At 50.3% G+C, this 17,722-nt stretch overlaps 1 protein-coding gene across 1 annotated transcript in view; it reads left to right on the top strand.

Annotated features, from left to right (window-relative positions):
* The window catches only part of DPF3 (double PHD fingers 3), a 159,683-nt gene extending 152,109 nt beyond the window's left edge, over positions 1 to 7,574 (top strand). Inside the window, exons 10-11 of the mRNA XM_058566873.1 lie at positions 3,239 to 3,320; positions 3,858 to 7,574. Coding sequence (XP_058422856.1) covers positions 3,239 to 3,320; positions 3,858 to 3,928 — 153 coding nt within the window. The 3' untranslated portion in view covers positions 3,929 to 7,574. The remainder of the gene's footprint in view (positions 1 to 3,238; positions 3,321 to 3,857) is intronic.
* Positions 7,575 to 17,722: the final 10,148 nt, after the last annotated feature.

The following is a 17,722-nucleotide window of genomic DNA, read 5'->3' as shown; positions in this document are numbered from 1 at the left end:
AAATATATATATGCATATCTGCACTTACTTTTGTCCTTGAGATATATTCGATTAAGGATGTACAGTCAACTACTTGTTTTAAAGTCACTTAGAATAGCTTCTTTCTGTGTGGTTATGCCATCAACTAATACATAATTAGATTCATTGGTTTCATTTTTCTTTTGTTTTATAGGGACAATTACAATGTGAATTTTGCTTTATGACCATGCAAAATATTTACTGGTTCCAGAATCAAATCTATAAAATGAACAGTATATTCAAAGACATCTAGCTTCTATCCCTACCTCTTTCACACTATTCCTTACTCTGCTTATAGGTGATCATTTAAAAAATTATGGCTTATCTTTCCATTTTGTTTAAATGTAAGAATATGTATGTGCATATGAATCCATAAGAAAATGGATGCATTTTCTTGGAAAATGGAAACAAGTATAGATGTATTCCTTGTATTCCCATGTATTCATTCCTTCTACACCTGCATAATTCTTCACTAGTTTATTCAAGCAGTCCCTTATTGATGGACATTAGGGTTGATTCTGGTCTTTGGCTTTTCAAATAGTGTTAGTGCAGAGGTGTTCATTGACTTGGCAGAGCCTTGGGGGAGGAATTAAGGAGTGAGGCTGCTTGGGCAACAGGTTTCTTCTCACATAGTCAGGGATTTACCCTGCACATCTCAGAATGGGATTCCCATTCTACTGGAACTGTAGCCATAGGCGGATCCTGGTTCTTGGATACTTGGGAGTAAGAGGTCATTAAATTGTGTTTTTCAAGGGGGTTAACATGAGCTGGGGGTTCTCGGTGGTTTTGACAGGCAATTATCCTGAAGAACAGATGGAAAAGAAGAGAATATGGTGCTAGACAATGATTAACCCATGAAAACACATTTAAACTCACAGATGTCTGGTTTCCCTTTGGGAAAGTCCAATCCAGGGTGTTCTACCTTCTTGTATTTCTCATGTCAGCACTACAGTAGGAGTTATCAGTGTCTTTAAGCATTAGTAATACCGTTTCTGACAAATCTCTCCCTGTTTTCTGGCCCCATCCTGACTTGTTTATCCTTGTATTATCCCTAAATTAAATTGTCGTATAACATACTTCAGCTCCGACAATAATGATGTAACTTTTTTGGAGTAAACCACACTGACCTGATTTTCATCCTACCTCCCTGACTGCTGCTTCTTAGTCTCTGTTTTTCTCTGCCTGTCCATTAAAGTTGGTGTTCCCCAAGGGTCTATTCTTGGCCTTCTTCTCAACAACGTTTTTTGAGTCCTTGAGTTTTCAGAAAATTCAATAAAAGCTATGGATTTACTCTTTCCTCAGAAAAATGTACACTTGTACCTATACACAAAGTTGTGCATATAATTTCAAGTAGTTCTAGGAGTGGACAGCCCTCCTAGAGCACAAATGCAGGAACATCTGTTCTCACACATGCTGGGCTTCCTCTCCTAAGACCTCCACTGCCATCTTATTACCAACAACTTCCAAATTCATATCTCATGCCCAGGTCTCATTCCTGATCTCCAGCTGCCTCCAGAGCTCCCCCACCATGTGATCTATAGATCTATAGAACGTGTCTATAGCTGAGGTTGCCTTTTGCCTCCCGTGGATCTACTCCTCCACCTGTGTCTCAATGGGTAGCTGCATCATCTAGCTTGCTGACCAAGCCACAACCCAGGAGACATCCTTGATTTCTTCCCTATCACTCTCCACATCTAATCAATGGCTCTTAATGGGAGCAAGACCCCTTTCTTTCCCCCATGCCACAACCCTAGTTTAAGCCCCCAACATCTCTTGCCTGGATGACTATAGCTGCCTCCTAAGTAGTCTTCCAGCCTCTAGAGCCAACCTCTCTCCACTCGGGTATTAATTTTTACATAGCAGCTCGTGAGATCTTTCTAAATTGCAAGTCTGACCGTGTTACTCCTCTGTTGCTAACTCTTCAAAAGCTTCCCATTGCCCCATTGAAAGGTCTTGGTATGATATAGAAAGGTCTTTCCTGATCTCTCCTGCCTTATTGCTTGCTCACTGGGGTTTCCAACTTCTATATCTACTTTTTCCAGGATCTCTGCACTGGTGGGAGCCAAGGTGAGATTTGATACAAAACTTAATTTTGCAAATATCTTATAAGCCTTCCAAGCAGGTCCAAAGATCACTGAATGGAACAGGGCTGACCCTGGAGAATGGGGACCAGATCACAAACATTTACTGAGTAACTTCTATGTGTAAGGAAGTTCTGAAGGAGATGCAGAGACGAGTGAGACAAGGTTCTGTCCCAAGGGCCTTACAATTCATAAAGGAGTGGACAAAAGAGGCAGGTTTCCAATGAACTATTCAAGAACAGAAACGTGTGTAGATGTCTACCATGTGCCAGGCTTTGTAGCATCAAGGAAAATGCAAGTAAATGTCAGAGGGGAGAGAGAACTTCCATTTGAGGTCGATTAGTGAAGTCTTTGTAGAAGAGAAGTGTTTGAAGACTTGAAGGGTAGGTAGGGAATGGTCCAGAAGAGAAAGGGTCAGGGACTGGGAGAGCCTCCAGGCAGAGGGAACTGCAGGAGCTGAGGTACACACTGTGTCCTTTGAAGTTAACCACAGCGCTGGAGGGTCCTGTTCTCACCTGGGCTCCAGCCTCCAGCCCCTGGGGAGGCTTTTGGGGGCTGAAAGGTGGCATCACATTGCTTGCATTTCCTACATTCACATAATGAAACTCTAAGAAGATTCTGAGATGTCATGGATGCTACTATCAATATGGTTGTTGCCCATTTCACAGATGGAAAGAGAAGTTCAGAGGAATTCAATTAAAATTTTCAAACATTCAAACATAGTACTTTCTATGCATGAGGCAATCATCATGGGGAATATAGAAAGGCATAAAATTAGTTTTCTGCCCTTATGGAAGCACAGTAATTGGCTATGGGAGTTCAGAAGAACAGGAAATCCTTTTAGGCTTGGAAGTGAGGTGAGAGTCAAGGAAGGCTTCTTGGAGGAGGAATGATTTGAGCAGAACCCTAAAGTGGGGGTAAGATTTGTATAGTTGGGGACGCAGAGGGGGAATTTCCAGATGTGGGCAAAGCAGAAGACATATTCAGGGGACAGTGAGGACTCCAGGTGGGTCCTGGAAAAGGGCATCCAGGGAGGTTGATCTGTGGAAATAAGGCTGGAGGAGTAGGTGGGGGCCAGATGTTGGCCCTAAATAATTCAATCTCTCTCTTTCCTCTCCACCTACTCTATATTCCACCAGGACCAGCTACTCTTCTGCGATGACTGTGACCGTGGCTATCACATGTACTGTTTAAATCCCCCAGTGGCTGAGCCCCCAGAAGGTAATAATGATGAGGCTGACAGTAACAACAACAGCTACTACCACCACTTATTGAGCTCTCACTATGGTGCAGGCCTTGTGCCAAGGGCTTTACATGTTTTGTCTCATTTAATCATCACAACCCTACAAGGTAGGTATGACCGCTACCATTTTACAGATGAGGAAACTGAGGCACAGTTCAACCAGCTGAAATTTCAACTTGAGGGCTGAGGAGATGTTTCCCAGACATATGGCTGAGATGGTGGGGAGGTATGAGCTTCAAGGGGAACTGGCCCAGGCCTGGTGATGCTGGTTAAGAGGCCCGATCAAGAAGCGAGGGTCTCCACAACAGTCAAGCTGATCATCTCTCAGCACTTCTGTTTTCTGAGCAGCACGTACTCCCTGTTGAGCTACAGGCTCTAGCACATTTTCAGGACAGAGACTCGGTCTCTAAATTGTGAGAGTCAAAAGAGAACAGGGCTTACAAGAAGTTAGGACCAAGGGTGGTCCTTGAGGGTTGGAAGAGTGTCTGCTGGTAATGCCATGTTGTTTCTTGTAGGAAGCTGGAGCTGCCACTTATGCTGGGAACTGCTCAAAGAAAAGGCCTCGGCCTTTGGCTGCCAAGCCTAGGACCCCAGGTCACAGAATGTGACTTGCTGCTGGAGAGGCTGAATCAGAGCCCAGTTCAAACCAGATCGAGCCCCTACTCCCATATTTCCAAACAGACCAACTGTAAGGAAAATCAGTAATCACAGAGGGGTAGAACCAAGAGGGCAAGGTATCTGCTTACCTCCCACACACAGGTTCAGTACTTCAGCCAGCCCTTCCTTGTTTCTACCAGAAAGATCTTGAACTTTTGAAGAACAATCTAAGCCCCATCCCTGTGGAACCCCTCTCACGTTAGCACTGTGGCTCTCTCACTGGTTCCCATTTTAAGGGAAGACATTTTGTGACCACCCATGAGTCATTCACGTATAGTTTGGTGTTTTCTATTGTGTCCCAAGAAATCTTCGCACAGCCTCCCTGCTCCCAGCTTAGGATCTTCATTCTGAACTCAGCAGTGGAACAAAGGGCTGTGGAGAAGTTGTTGCTTATTACAAGCCTCCCTGGAAACTTCTAGACTCACAACCTGGAGGCCATCTTGACAATGGAGCCCTGAAATCCCTCCTTGTTCCCTGGTCTCTGTGAAGAGAAAGAGCTGCTTTCTGGACCCCCCAAGAGAGAGCCGGTGGTGTCCCCAGCCACGGTGGTCTCTTGATGGGGCTGGAGAGGGAAGTGGAGGCACTGAGGGGTGGGAGGAAACACTGCGAAGATAATTCTGAACCCTGCCATAGCCAGGCAGTATTTGTTGTCCATCAGGAGTGGTTTTGCAAGGAAACAGGCTGTGTGGTTCCTTAACCCTCAGAGCTGGGGCATCTGTGAGATGAGCCACAGCCTATGGCAGAGGAAGATGCTAAGACTCTGCCTTCCAACCTGCCTGAGTCCCCTAGTGGGACTCAAGAACTAGGGAGGTGAGTGAAGGCTGCCGGGTCAAGAATCTGAGTGTTGGTTCAAAAGACTGCAGCTTTGAGAAAACCTTCAGTATTGATGTGACACTACGAATTCCTTTTCCCAGTAATTTCTTCCTTCCGTGAAGTGTACGTTTGCCATTGTCTACTGAAACCTGACTCTCAAAATTTAAGGATGGGGGAGAGATGATTGTTCCCTAAACAAATATTTGGGGTGATATAATTATTTATGACCGAGGTAGCAGTGATGCAGAACTGTCAGCTTGAGGGCTGCTCTTGTCTCCTACGCTCCCCAATATGCGCTGGACTCTTGTTTTGAAAAAATATTTCGAGAAGAAAGAGGTGGGGAGGCTCAGGTTCCCAGAAGTCTGTGTTGGAAGTCAGCCCCGTGAGCTGGCGTGGATTGGACTGCCTTTGAATCTCCGCAGCAGTGGCAACAGCAGCAGCACACAATAACTGACACGTTTCTGGAAAAATCATTTGCCCAAAGGGCAGGTCTCGGTGAGCAGGACCCTCGCGCATGCTCAGCTTCCCTGAAATCAGCTCTATCTCTGTGGTCCGGCTGCTTACAACAAAGGCTGGCGTTATTTTTAGTCCTTCGGCTCCTGAAGAAGCCCCTGGAGGCTCGGAGACTCAGCTGGTTGGGCCACTTCTGCCTGGCTGCAGTGTTCGCTCCGCGACTTGGCAAGAGCCTTCCTTCCTGGTTAATTGCTCTTGGCCAGTGGACCCAGGGCAGCCTGGCATGGAGCCAAGATGTGTTGGTCTCCCCCAGTCCTTTGCAGAGTGACCTGTGGCAAGAGATGGGGTCACTTTCCTGCAGGGGCCTTTGGCCTCGAGTGAGTTAAGCGCATACATAACGATCTCATTGAAAGGGCTCTGTCCAGATGGGATTTTCATCTTCCTCATAAGATGTTTCCTTCCCCCTGCTGGTTGGTGAACCCGTTTTGGATTCTGGAGGCCCAGGGAGGGTTTGAGAAGTTGCTGTGTCATCACATTGTCCATTTCCCTGAGAGGGTCACACCAGAGGGGCAGACTTCCTCTCCTGACTGCTCTGGCTCTCTGTCTTCCCACAAAACCCCAAGTGGGGTGTCCTCAAAGGCCAATTATTGGTTTTGAAAATCACTTTGACTTAATTTTAGAAAAAGGAGTTACTAAAATGTTCTCAAATGCCACAAATGGCTAAAAAGTTGAAAAAGCAAATCTGAAACCAAACACTGTGTCCCTACACTAGATACGCCCTCTTTGGGGTGTGTGCAAATCTGTTCCCCACCTCAACACAGATGGTGGCCTGCTCTGTCTCCAGCCACACCTGCTGCCACAGAAACTGTGAGGGTGAGATTGAGTCTCGCAGACCACGGAGGGCGCTGTAAATCGTCCACAGTGGTAGGCTGGCTGGGGCTCTGGGCTGGACTCTAGGAAGGCTCAGAGGCCCCTTCCCAGTTTCACTCCCTGCAGGATGGGCCCAACGCCTTCCTCTTTGGAGACCTCATTTTCCCCATCTGAAAAATGGGGATAGCAAAGCCAGCTTGTGGGATGGCGCTTTCAGAGTATCACAAGCAGGCAAAAGTCATAGGCACATTTATCACCTTCTGTTTTGCAAAAAAGTAAGGTGTTGGTAAACTTCAATTGGTCTTTCTTTGAGCCCCAGAGAATGAGCCAGAATCATAGGGTGCACATGGATGATCAGGGTTTTAGTTTTGTCTCTGCCACTGAGTAGCTGTGTGACCTTGGGCAAGTCACTTAACAATCTCGGAATCTCAGTTTGCCCACCTGTGAAATGGAGAAAATAATATTTGCCCAGCCTGTGCCACAGTGACATTGGGAGGCTTAAAAAGCATCATGTTATATAAATAACCACCGGAGAGCAGGGCTTGTCAGGGAGGGACTCCAAATGATTTCTATGCCCCCTTTCTTGTGTGAGTTGGCCAATGTTAGACACCTTCTTGGAATCTCCATTTTGACCAAAGGGGGTTTACGTTTTAAGGCTGGGCTGCCTAACCACTGTTAGGGCCACTAGGCCAAGGCTGTGACAAGGAAACCACGACTGCGCACGGGTCTGTGGTTGGAGGTGAGGGATTTATGCTGGGGTTGGGGACTTCGGAATGCAGATACTTGAGACATTCCCTTCTACAAGATCAACACAGCCTAGAACGGAGAGCTAACTTCTGGAGAGGGCTAATTCAGTTCAGTGAACAATCACTTAAAAACTTTGGTTTAAAGGCGAGCTCCACTACTTTCTAGCTGGTTGACCTTGGGCAAATGACTGAACCTCTCTGAGCCTCATTTTCCATGTCTGTGAGGTGGGCAGATATGGCCCATCCAGCGATGCTGGTCGAGATCCTGGCGTGGGGCCCGGCATGAAGGCCCCCGCACCGTGGTAGCTCCTGTCGTGTATAGAGGCACCAAGTGGAGATGATGATGCTGTTGCCCCAGCTCAAATCCCTGGAATGGCTGGGGTGCCTCTGTGTCGCTTCACCCCGATGTTGTGGCTCCAGCCAACCAGACAGGAGGTGAGGCTGCAGGATCCACGCCGGAAGTTGAAACCCTCAGTTTCCTGTAGGTATTTTTGTGGCACTGCTTTTGGGGCCTGCAGCAAATCCAGGGCAGGCAACGCTGTGAGGAACTAGAGACTAAGCCCCTGCTAGCAGATTTGCATTCTGGCTTTCCTTCTCAACCCCCCACTGACTCATAGCACCTAAGGCAGGAGCCAGCAGGTCCCAAGTCTCCCCTGCCCCTGTCACTGCCCCAGGGCCGGGCAGGAAGCCCGGGCAGGAAGCCCAGGCAGGAGCCGCTGCTTCCCCAGGCTCGGCTCAGTCTGACTGGAACCGTGGTAGCGAGCCCGTGGGTGGGGGGGAGGGGAGGGAGGCCAGACTCCTTCAGAGCTGGGGAAGATAATAGGTTTTAAGGTTGGGGGAGGGTTTGGGCTTCACAGTGATGGTTTCATGACACCCTGGAGAGTTAGACTCATGGTGCATTTTAGTCTCTGTGCTTTGAACACAGCACGATTCCTTTCAGCCCTCCCCTTAAAAAGTTCAGATATGTTAAGGAAGAAAAATGAGATGATTATTATGACTTTGCCTATGGGGGCAGTTTAGGAGATAGACCTGTGCTCGTCTGTGTTGTTGAAGAAAGATGACTGGCAACTTCAGGCTTCAGGGATCAGAGAAGAGGGGCTCCTAGTTTCCTCTTTGAGTCCATGTGTGGGGGGTGGGGAGCCCTGAGGACCCCCTTCCCGGCACCCCAGGCCGGTTCTCAGTCTGTTCTGCAAGTGCGGGGACAGCAGCCTCCCTTCCTCTCTCACTCCCTGACCCCCAGGCTCTCCCCTCCTGCCCACTGCAGCGCGTCCATCTGTCCATCCGTCCATATGTCACAACCCAAGGGAAATGATGGCCCCCCTGGGCCAGAGCCACGCTCACACTCCCAATGAAGATGCCCTGCCGTGCCACGGAGCTGCGTATTGGTGTCACCTCTGTGGTTCACATCCCAGGAGAGGGAGGGTGGAAGGAGGTGGGGAGGGTCGAAGATCTTTTGTGTTAGGCAAAGGAAAATGAAGAGAAGGGAGAGGAGGGCATTTGAAGAGGAGGCCAGAAACCTGGTTTCCACTTAGGAAGAAGTCTTGGAGCTAAATAACTAGAAGGCATGGAGAGGAAGGAAGAGTTGTTATAACTCATTTTTTTCTCAGGCCTGTGATCCTGGACAACGTGATTGTTTAAAAAAAAAAGGCCAAGCCTTTGCCCAGTTCTGGACACCAAGCTAGAACCCTCTTTCTCGAGGGCCCCTGGCCTCTGGCTCCCTGTTGGTTGGGGGGCTTTCAAGGGCAAATCGAGCAGTGCCCCCCACCCAGCTGGAGGTGGGAGGGACAGAGGGTCTCCCAGCTGGATCCCCCCACTCCCACGGGAAATGTGGCCTTCTGACTTTCTGAGATAAGCTGCTGAGGTCCCTCCTGGTCTGGATGGGGTGGGGGCGTTGGTGGGGAAGGAGATGGCAGCAAAGGATGGACTAGATCATGGCCTGCAGCCCTGGGGAGTGGAGGAGTTCCAGGCACTGCTACCAGAGGTGCGGGAGGAGCTGGGGTTCCCAAGCCCAGGATGCCAGCAGCGGGGACATGATGCGAGGGGGGATCCTGGCTATCCTGCTTCCCCACCTGGCAAAGTGGAAGGGGTTCCTCCTCCCCTGCTTGTGTGTTTCCCTTTTTGGACTCTCACTCCCACCTCCAAAGGATGCTTTTGGTTTCCAGATCAGCCCAATTTCATCTGGATACCAGGTGAGGAATGGGGAAGATGGTGGGAAGCAACAGATACCTTAATTTGCCTCAGGCCTGCAAGTCTCCCCACCCAAGTCCATGGCCCTCACGGTGTCCTTGAGTCTAATTGATCGGTGGTCAGAGGCAGGCTTTGCAGTTGTTTATGGGTTGGGTCTCCCTTCCCCACTCCTGAACATTCTCAGGGCTTGGGGGGTCTGTTTATGATTCTCCACCAGAGGCTGCGACCACCAGCCCTGGGTGTAGAAGCAGCAGAACAGATGGGGTAGTTCAGGGCCTTTGGGGGGGAAGGTGTTTGACCCTGGGAAGCTGGATCCCTTTTTAGGAAAGCCGGAGACCCTCTGTCAGGGGACAGCTGAGGTAATTGTTCTGCGAGGGAGGAGAGGAGTGGAAGATGTCCATGCCGACTGCTCGGGTGCCCTGAACATGGGAGGAAGAGAAGACACCCCAGAGAGATGGAGTGGGAACTTCCTTGGAGCATCTCAGCGGCTGCTTCCAGGAAGGGTTGGCTGCGTGGCACCCTCTCCATGCTCCAAGCCCAGGCTGCTGGGGAGAGAGGCCCCAAAGAAGCGCCTCCAGGAAACTGAGGGGCAGGAGTCTGGGCCTCGCTTGTTCCTCATCCAGTTGGTTTCCCAGAAGAAACAGGAACTCCCTGTGTGAGGGGAAAGATTTGGAAGTGGGTGGATTCCCAGGGAAGATGCTCTCTGAACTCTGAGTGAGCCCTGGCTGTGTCCCCTCAGATGGCTGAGACCTGAGGTAACTCCCCAAGGTCCCATGAGGCTGTGAGGGGTCAGAGGGCACAGGAATGCCCCTTGGTCACAGTGTCTTTGTTCCCAAATCCCTCCCTTCTTCGCTCCAGTGCCTTGAATGAGGGTCACTCCAGGGTTTCCCCCTCTTTGGCCCCACCAAGAGAAGGAAGTATTTGTGCTGATGGTGACATTTCCAAGGGCAGGGCAGAGGAAGGCAGGAACCGGGACTGGCAGGCAGCCAGAACCCTCCTCGACAGAGATATAATTACTAATAATGACCTCTAGCCCAGGCGGTAAGCAAAGTGGCCGTTCAGGACAGCACCAACCCAGTCTGGCAAATAAACACCACTGTGGTGGGGAAGGGAGGGTGGGTAAGCAGTCCCTGTAGGAAATGGGGGAGGCTTGTGAGCCCCTGGGACCTATGTTTTCCCTCAGCAACCTCTCCAGGTTGTATTTACACTCATTGTATCCCGTTTTCTTGCCTCTCTGCATCTCTATTATTTCTGTCAGTTATTCAGATTGATGATGAAAACAGGGACGTACACATACACACACGCGCGCACACACGCACGCTCCTCGCTTAATGAACTCAAGAGAACCTTATGTGTTGCTCCAGGATGAGAGGCAGAACCTGCCCATAACCTGGGGCTGCCGGACAAGACGTGTTCTTTCCCCGAGGTCCTCCCAGGCCAGCTCTCCAGCTTCCAGCCCCTGCACAACCGCAGGGAGTTGTATAGGGAATCTGGTGCTTGGAAAGCCATTGGCTGCAAGGACTCTCATCTCTCCCCTTCACTCACCTCTGCTTCTTTGGGGAAGATGTTTGGCAATAGTTGGGGACTTGGGGGAAAAAGTCTCGATTCTGCTTTCTATTGAAGGGATGCAAAGATTTTATGGGTGAATTGGGGGTTTTGTTGACTTTGCCCTTTGGGGTTTACTCTCCACTCCAGACCTTGGTTCTGCTCTTGTTGGTCCTGCCTTCTCCCTTCCTGCACCTTCCCTGCCCTTCCCTCCCGCCATGCTGGATGCTGAAGGGTGGGGTGGTGGTGGAAAGAAACAATGGTACAAAAGAAAAAGAAAAGATCCCCACTTGCGGTGGGCCCCGTGGCTTAGCGGTTAAATGCGCGGGCTCCGCTGCTGGCGGCCCGGGTTCGGATCCCTGGGCACGCACAGACGCACCGCTTGTCTAGCCATGCTGAGGCTGCGTCCCACATACAGCAACTAGAAGGATGTGCAGCTATGACATACAACTATCTACTGGGGCTTTGGGGAGAAAATGGAGGAGGATTGGCAATAGATGTTAGCTCAGAGCCTGTCTTCCTCAGCAAAAAGAGGAGGATTGGCATGGATGTTAGCTCAGGGCTGATCTTCCTCACAAAAAAAAAAAAAAGATCCCACCTGCATGTAGATCCCAACTACATTTCACCATGTAGTTGAAGAGGCCTAAATTCGGTACTAGAAAAAAATAAGAGAAACACTGCTTAATATGTGAGTGAGAGCGTGAAAATATAGAACGATTATCTCAGAGCAGAGGAGGAGGGGAGCAGGTGGCTGGAGAGAGGCGGGGTAGGGAGACAGAGTCCTGGCTTACTGATGCATCTGGTCCACGTGGCATTTGGGAGAGCAGAGAAGTCACGCTTTGGCAATAAATGGTCAGATGCTTAGGGAGTATTTGTGCCTCTGGCTGGGAAAGGGAGGGGTGTCCATCCTGGTTGCCCACCACTCATCTGCCATGTTGGCCCACTCTGGGCGTTTTTCCTTGGAGGGAAATGAACACATTTCTTACCTGCCGTGAGGGATTGCTGGGCAGGCTGGTACTGGCTAAAATACTTGGCAGGGCACAGACTACATGCAGGGCAATGTGCTAGATCCCATAGGGGCTGGAGAAAGAACCACATCCTGGCCCAACCTTCAAGTTGTTTTCAGCCCTAAAATTAGACTGTCCCAAGGCATCCTGATCATATGTGAAGTAGTGTGCCCAGAGAAGGTGTACAGGCATACCTCGGAGATATTGCTGGGTCAGTTCCAGACCATAGCATTATGTCTAATAAAACAATGTACATACTTTAATTAAAAAATACTTGATTGCTAAAAAATGCTAACCATCATCTGAGCCTTCAGCAAGTCATAATCTTTTTGCTTGTAAAAAATGCAATATCTGTGAAGCGCAACAAAGCAAAGTACAATGAAACATATACAGGCAGACTGTATATGTTTATGTACAGTATATGTATATGTATCCAGGTCTCTGTTTAGGATGCGTGTTCATCAACAGAAGATGAGCAGGCAAAAGCATCCTGTTATTTCCTCCCTCTGGGGGTTGGGGAGAAGAGCACAGCTGACCTCAGCCTGGTAATTTGGATGTTTTCCCAAGCACTGGTGCCCATGGAAGATGGTATCCTTAACAGGAACGTCAGTGAGATGAGGAAGGCACCTGCGATGAGTGTGTCACCAGCTGAGGGATTCTGAGCCCGTGCCTCCAGATGCTACTTTTGGACTCGTGGGGTGGTGGCAGGCAGGTGCCATTGGCAGGGCCTCATCAGAGGTGGAAAGTGACCACCCCATGGTCTTGTCCAGTCCACACTGGGGAAAGCAGTGGGATGGGAGCCTTATTCAGGATTGGGTGGGCTCTCACGGAGATCCCCGCCAGGCTGTCTTAGCCGCGTGGGGTGTTTCTGGCACGGCAGGAGTGTGTGGGGAGGAGGCCCAACATCAGAGGTGTTTCCAGTAAACTTCCTATGTCCACCTTTGTCCAGGTGCTCGTCAGATCGTGGCTTCATGCTTCACTAGACTCCCCGTTGTCTGTATTGACAGCATCAGGAACGAACCGTTTGTTCTATCTCCCCTTTTCTCTGCACATGTCACAGCCAGATTTCAGCTTCTAAGCTATTCCCTGAAGAAGCTGCACCAAGCTCGCTTTCAAGATAAATGCCTGGTCTTGTGGGAAGGCATGTACCTGCCCATGTGTAGGTGTCAGCTCAGGGTTGGCCTGAAGCAGCCTTTGACTTCTCTATGGGGGAGGCTCGGGGAAGGCTCTTCAAGGTCCCTGGACAGCCCAGGGCTCCCAGTAGGCAGAATTTTGGTGATTTCTGTGGAGAAAGCCAGAGATATGAGGCTTTCATGATGTTTGGCTGTGAGTCTGGTTTTAAAGTGCTTGAGAACCTGAAATGCATTCTGGGGTTTGATCCACCCATCCATTTGAAAGCCTATGGGCAAGGTTCTTTTGAACCAAGCCTCCTTTGAATGACCTGGCTTCACCTGGTCTCTTGTGCTAGCAGGAGGAGAGAGGAGAAGGCCATCTGGCTTGGATCCCATCCAGGCCAGACTGATAGCACCATCCCCAGGCAGCCGGCCTTGGACCCTGAGCCCAGAGGACCCCCAGGCTCCATGAGAGATGGTCTCTGCTGGCTCGGTGGGCTAACCTCTGAGCAGGTCTCTTCTCCCACCTCCACTCAAGGATACTCTCAGGCCGAGAATGCAGTCTGCTCAGACTCCTTCCCAGCCTGATGCCGACCCCCTGGACCAGTTAGGAAATGGAGACCTAGAGGAGAGAGTGGCCTGTCCATGTCACACAGTCCATCAGTGCAAGGGCCAGCACTAGTCCTCAACCAGGTCTGCTTCCCCTTTCCAAATATGTTTAGACTGAGGACAATTTTAAAGCCCACTTTCAATAACATTTCCCTTTGAGAGCCAAGACATGGAGCGTCTCTGCCAAGAAGCCAAAAGAAACTGGTTTTCTTCTTCTACTTGCTTAAGCCCCACTGTGTTTCTCCTCAGGGAAAAGCTAGTTCTGGTGGCTGTGGTGAGGGCTGCCACCACAAATGAGCCCTGGGGTTCCTCCAGGTGGGCTTTGGACCCTGAGGTAGACAGGATGGAGAGGTCCCTTAGAAGGAGACGCCTTTCCCAGTGCCACGTGAGGAAGCCCCAGCCCGTGCGGGCTCGGAGAAGGGCATGGGCGCCCTTTGGTTGAGTCAGAGAGTGTGAGGAGACTGGGAAGGTGTTCATTTAGTCTTCACTGCCCTGCCCCAGCTGGTGAATAGACCCTGCCTGCCTCACAGTCTCAGGAATTTACTGTCCCCAGATGGCTTTGGGCTGAGGTTGGAAAGGCGACCCCTGGAAATGTTCCAATGGTCTCTGATTGCTGTGTCTCCATTTATATCTCTAGGCCTGTAGATATGATGCAATGGGTCACTTCTTCCACATGTGGGCACAAGAGAGGGAAGCCATTTCAACAGTATATCCCCATCATTCCAAAATGCTTTCTTGTCTCTTTTACCCTCCCCCACCCCCAACTCTTTCTGAAACTCTTAGTCATAAAAGAATGGCCAAGAGAGTTGACTTCCAGTGATAGAAATGCCTGCTGATGAGGGTCTTCCTTTTATGCTCCCTTGAACTGACTTCCCATTGGACCTTGGGTTCCAACACCACATCACCTCCCTCCAACTGGACAAGTTAGAGTTTTTGCCTTGAGCTGCTTGGGTACTTCGGAGTGTCCAGGACTGAGGCAGACACAGTTTTCATGAGGTTAGAGAGAAGGGCTACAGACTTGGGAAGTTGTGTGTAATAGTCTGAAGAAGAGATCTCCACTAGCTCCTCTATAAAGCCACTACAGCAATAGACAGACAAAAGCCCCCTCTCCACCCCAGCTCTTTTTCGGGTGTGACGTGATGTAGTCTCAGTCTGTAGGTGTGTGTGCACCACTCTGCTCCTGTCTTCTGGGGATGCTCCTTTCTCCTGTGTGTCAAGTTCCCATCCTTGTGGCTCCTGATGTGAAAAGTGTTGTGCTCTTTCTGCCCTGTCTGAGGGAGGTATTGAGACCTCTCAGTGTTTCAGTATTGGAGATGAGGCTGTGCCATATCTCCCACTGTCCTAGGAGGACATTCAGGTTCTGTGACTTCCCAGAGAGCTGCTGTACTGTGAAAGTCTCCAGGCGGATCTCCAGGTTGGAAACACCCACATCTGGATTTGGACTCACTGACGAGGACTTGCCCGGAGGCAGAGTCAACTGCTTCATTCAGATGGCTGGCTGGAAGGGCTGCCCATGAACCAGGACCCCTCCCTTTCCCTGCCTTTGCTTCTGTCCTGAGCCGGTTCTGGGAGAGTGGCCTTGGAGAGGTCAAGACCTGTAGCTGACTCAATGAAGAGTGACATGGGCATCAAGCAGCCTTTATCTTTGGGCCCCCTGGACATCCCAGCCCCTCTGTGGAGCTCTTGCACATTCAAAAGACTGAGTCACAGGCCCTGTCCGTTCTTTGCTGTGGTTAGTATCTTGTTCTGTGGTTGGTTAGCAGTATTGATGACCTATGTAGCGAATCTTTTGTCTGCAATTTAGAGAATGTGTAAACAAATAAAAGATTGTAAAACTCTTGGGAACTTTTGGTTATTTCCTTCCCCCCAATCTTTAGAAAAATCTATTGCAGAGGTATAGATCCCGTGGGAGTAGAGCCCTTTCATGTTGGGGTATACAGTGGGACCGCGTGTGTGTGCACGTGTGTGTGTGCATGTGTGTCATGCTCCAGAGAAACTCTGGCGCTTACGTGTTTGCAAAGAGACTCCAGGAGCAACACATTCCAGGTCTCAGTTGCTCCTGGTGATGGAATTCTGATCCCGTCATACATAAGCCACAGGCACAGCAGCTTTCATGGGCACAGCAGGCAGCACAACCAAGAACTTCATCTGAGGAGACCCCTCTGAGAAGATCACAGGGCATTCTCAAGAGAACCTCCTGGAACTTCCAGGAGAGGGGAGGTTATGATTCAGAGATGACTCATAGCCAAGGTGGGGAACATGATGGAGGAAAGAGAGACCTCAGGCTCAGGACCCATCTAGAAGCCAGCTGAGTCACTGCTCCTTCCCTCTCAGATCAGAACACCTTCCATACGAGGCAGTGAGATGGTGCCCTGGGTGAGGAGCAGGAGGCTAAGCAGAAGACAGTCTGTCCCGAGAGTCTCCAGCCTGCTTAGCAACAGCCTTAAAGGAACAGCCTCCAGGTGGAGGACTGCCGGACCACACAGGAATTGGTTTTCCGAGGCTGCAAGCTAGGAGTCAGTCTTCCAAAACCAAAATTAAGATAAATAAGTAAATAAAGCCTCTGCTATGTGCTAGGCACTGAGGATACAGCAGAGAAGACAAGGCCCCACCTCTCATGGGGCTTTCAAACCAGGCAGGTAATAACAACATACGATGGAGGGGGTCAAGGGGGGAAATTTGGGGAACTAGACATGAGCAGGGACTTCTCCTGGTCTCAGTCAGTCTGTGTGCTTTTGGCTGGAATCTACTTGTGCTTTTCAGTAAGACAGAGATGGACGTGGCAGTGGGGAAATACTAGGTCCCTTTTGGTCCCTCTGCTGAGTAAATACTCCACTGTTCTTCAGTAAGTCATTGTGTGCTTGCAGCCTTTCCTTTCTGAGGCATAGTATGGGGTGGTTAATTCTAGCAGAGGGTCATTGATTGTTGCTGCAGACATGGGCCCTCAAGCAGGTTGTTGAGCCATCTCTACAGAAGAAATGATGTCTCCACTCAGGGGCCAGAGCAGAAAGGCCAAGCCTTCACCCAACGTGGCCTCAGGTGGGAGCTGGGCTGGCAGTGCTGAGCTGCTCATTCCAGCAGTGGGGCCCTTAAGCTCATGACAAAGTCCCGGCAGGAGAAGATGGCGCCAACACCACACACAGGCCTTCATTTGCACAGAGGGCTGCGATGTTTCTGCTTTGACCCCAGGGATCCCAGCTTTCATTCCAGTCTACTCCACCAGCTGCTGAGAGAGACCTTTGGGGAGGCAATAGATGCACGTGGTCAGCTGGGCCTGGGCAAGTTATCTGACACAGACCAGAAACTGATGCTGCTCTAGGGGGCGGAGGGGTGGTGGAGGGACGGAAAACTGGAGGGACCCAAATTATGTGCAAGCACACTCAGAGCAGACCGGATTTCCTATGTTCTTTCCTTGGGGAGAGGGAAAAGCATGGAATGGGGGTGGGGACTAAGATGAAGGGACCAATGGGACAACACCTCATGTTAGGGAGAGTCTAAGGGAGTGGCACTGTGACAGAGATATAATGTGGCTTCCCCTTCTTGGGGGAGCCCAAAGGACACTGGGAGAGAAGTCAGAAGGTCTGGGTCTTGGATTATCTAGCTGGCTGACTTTTGATTTTTGTGGATACAGGCATGCATTTCTATAAAGCCAGCCCTGGACTCAGGCAGGTTTGGTAAGGAGCCAAGCAGATCAGGTGGCTAGGCATGCGGGCACCCTCACCCATTCTTCAGTCCCCGAAGCTCGCCTGCATCAGAGGCCCTTAGGGCGTCCGACGAAGCCCTTCTCCACGCAGCCCGTTGGAAGGCCATGGTTTAACACCAGGCACAATGAAGCAGAGGTTTAGGTTGTTCCACAACACTAGTTTTCCAACTAGATTCTGCAGAGGCCTAGGCTTCTGGGAGGGACTTCAGGGGTGCCCAGAGGCCTCAGGGAACAGTGGTGGCAGGAAGATTCCTGAGCACCAAACTTCAACTCAAATCATTGACCAGCACAGCTCTGACTTTTTCTTTCATATATTGCTGGTTCTGCTGCTTTAAAAATAAGGCAACAATTTGAAACCATCTTTGGGGTTACGTGGTGGAAGGGGCTCAAGTGGTGTCCTCTAAGGCTGCTGAGGGCAGGGTGATGATGGGAGGCCTCCATGGGCCCATGACCCTCTGCCAGGTACAAATGGACTTGGTCTCTGCTCCCAGCTTTCTCCAAAGGGGGTTTGACTGCCCCCCAGGGCTTCTCCCTTGGGTTTCTCTTAAGCAGAGAGGAGGAACATCCAGCTCATGGCCTGGAGGTTTTACTTCCTCCTCTCTTGAGGGTCCCTGCAGCCTGTAGTGCTCATTACCCTCCCTTCCCCCCACCCTGCCCTCTTCTCCCCCACACCCATGG

The sequence above is a fragment of the Diceros bicornis genome, chromosome 24 (assembly GCF_020826845.1).
Source record: "Diceros bicornis minor isolate mBicDic1 chromosome 24, mDicBic1.mat.cur, whole genome shotgun sequence".
Lineage (NCBI taxonomy): Eukaryota > Metazoa > Chordata > Mammalia > Perissodactyla > Rhinocerotidae > Diceros > Diceros bicornis.
Note: the sequence above shows the minus strand (reverse complement) of the source record. Positions and strands in the feature narration are given on the sequence as shown.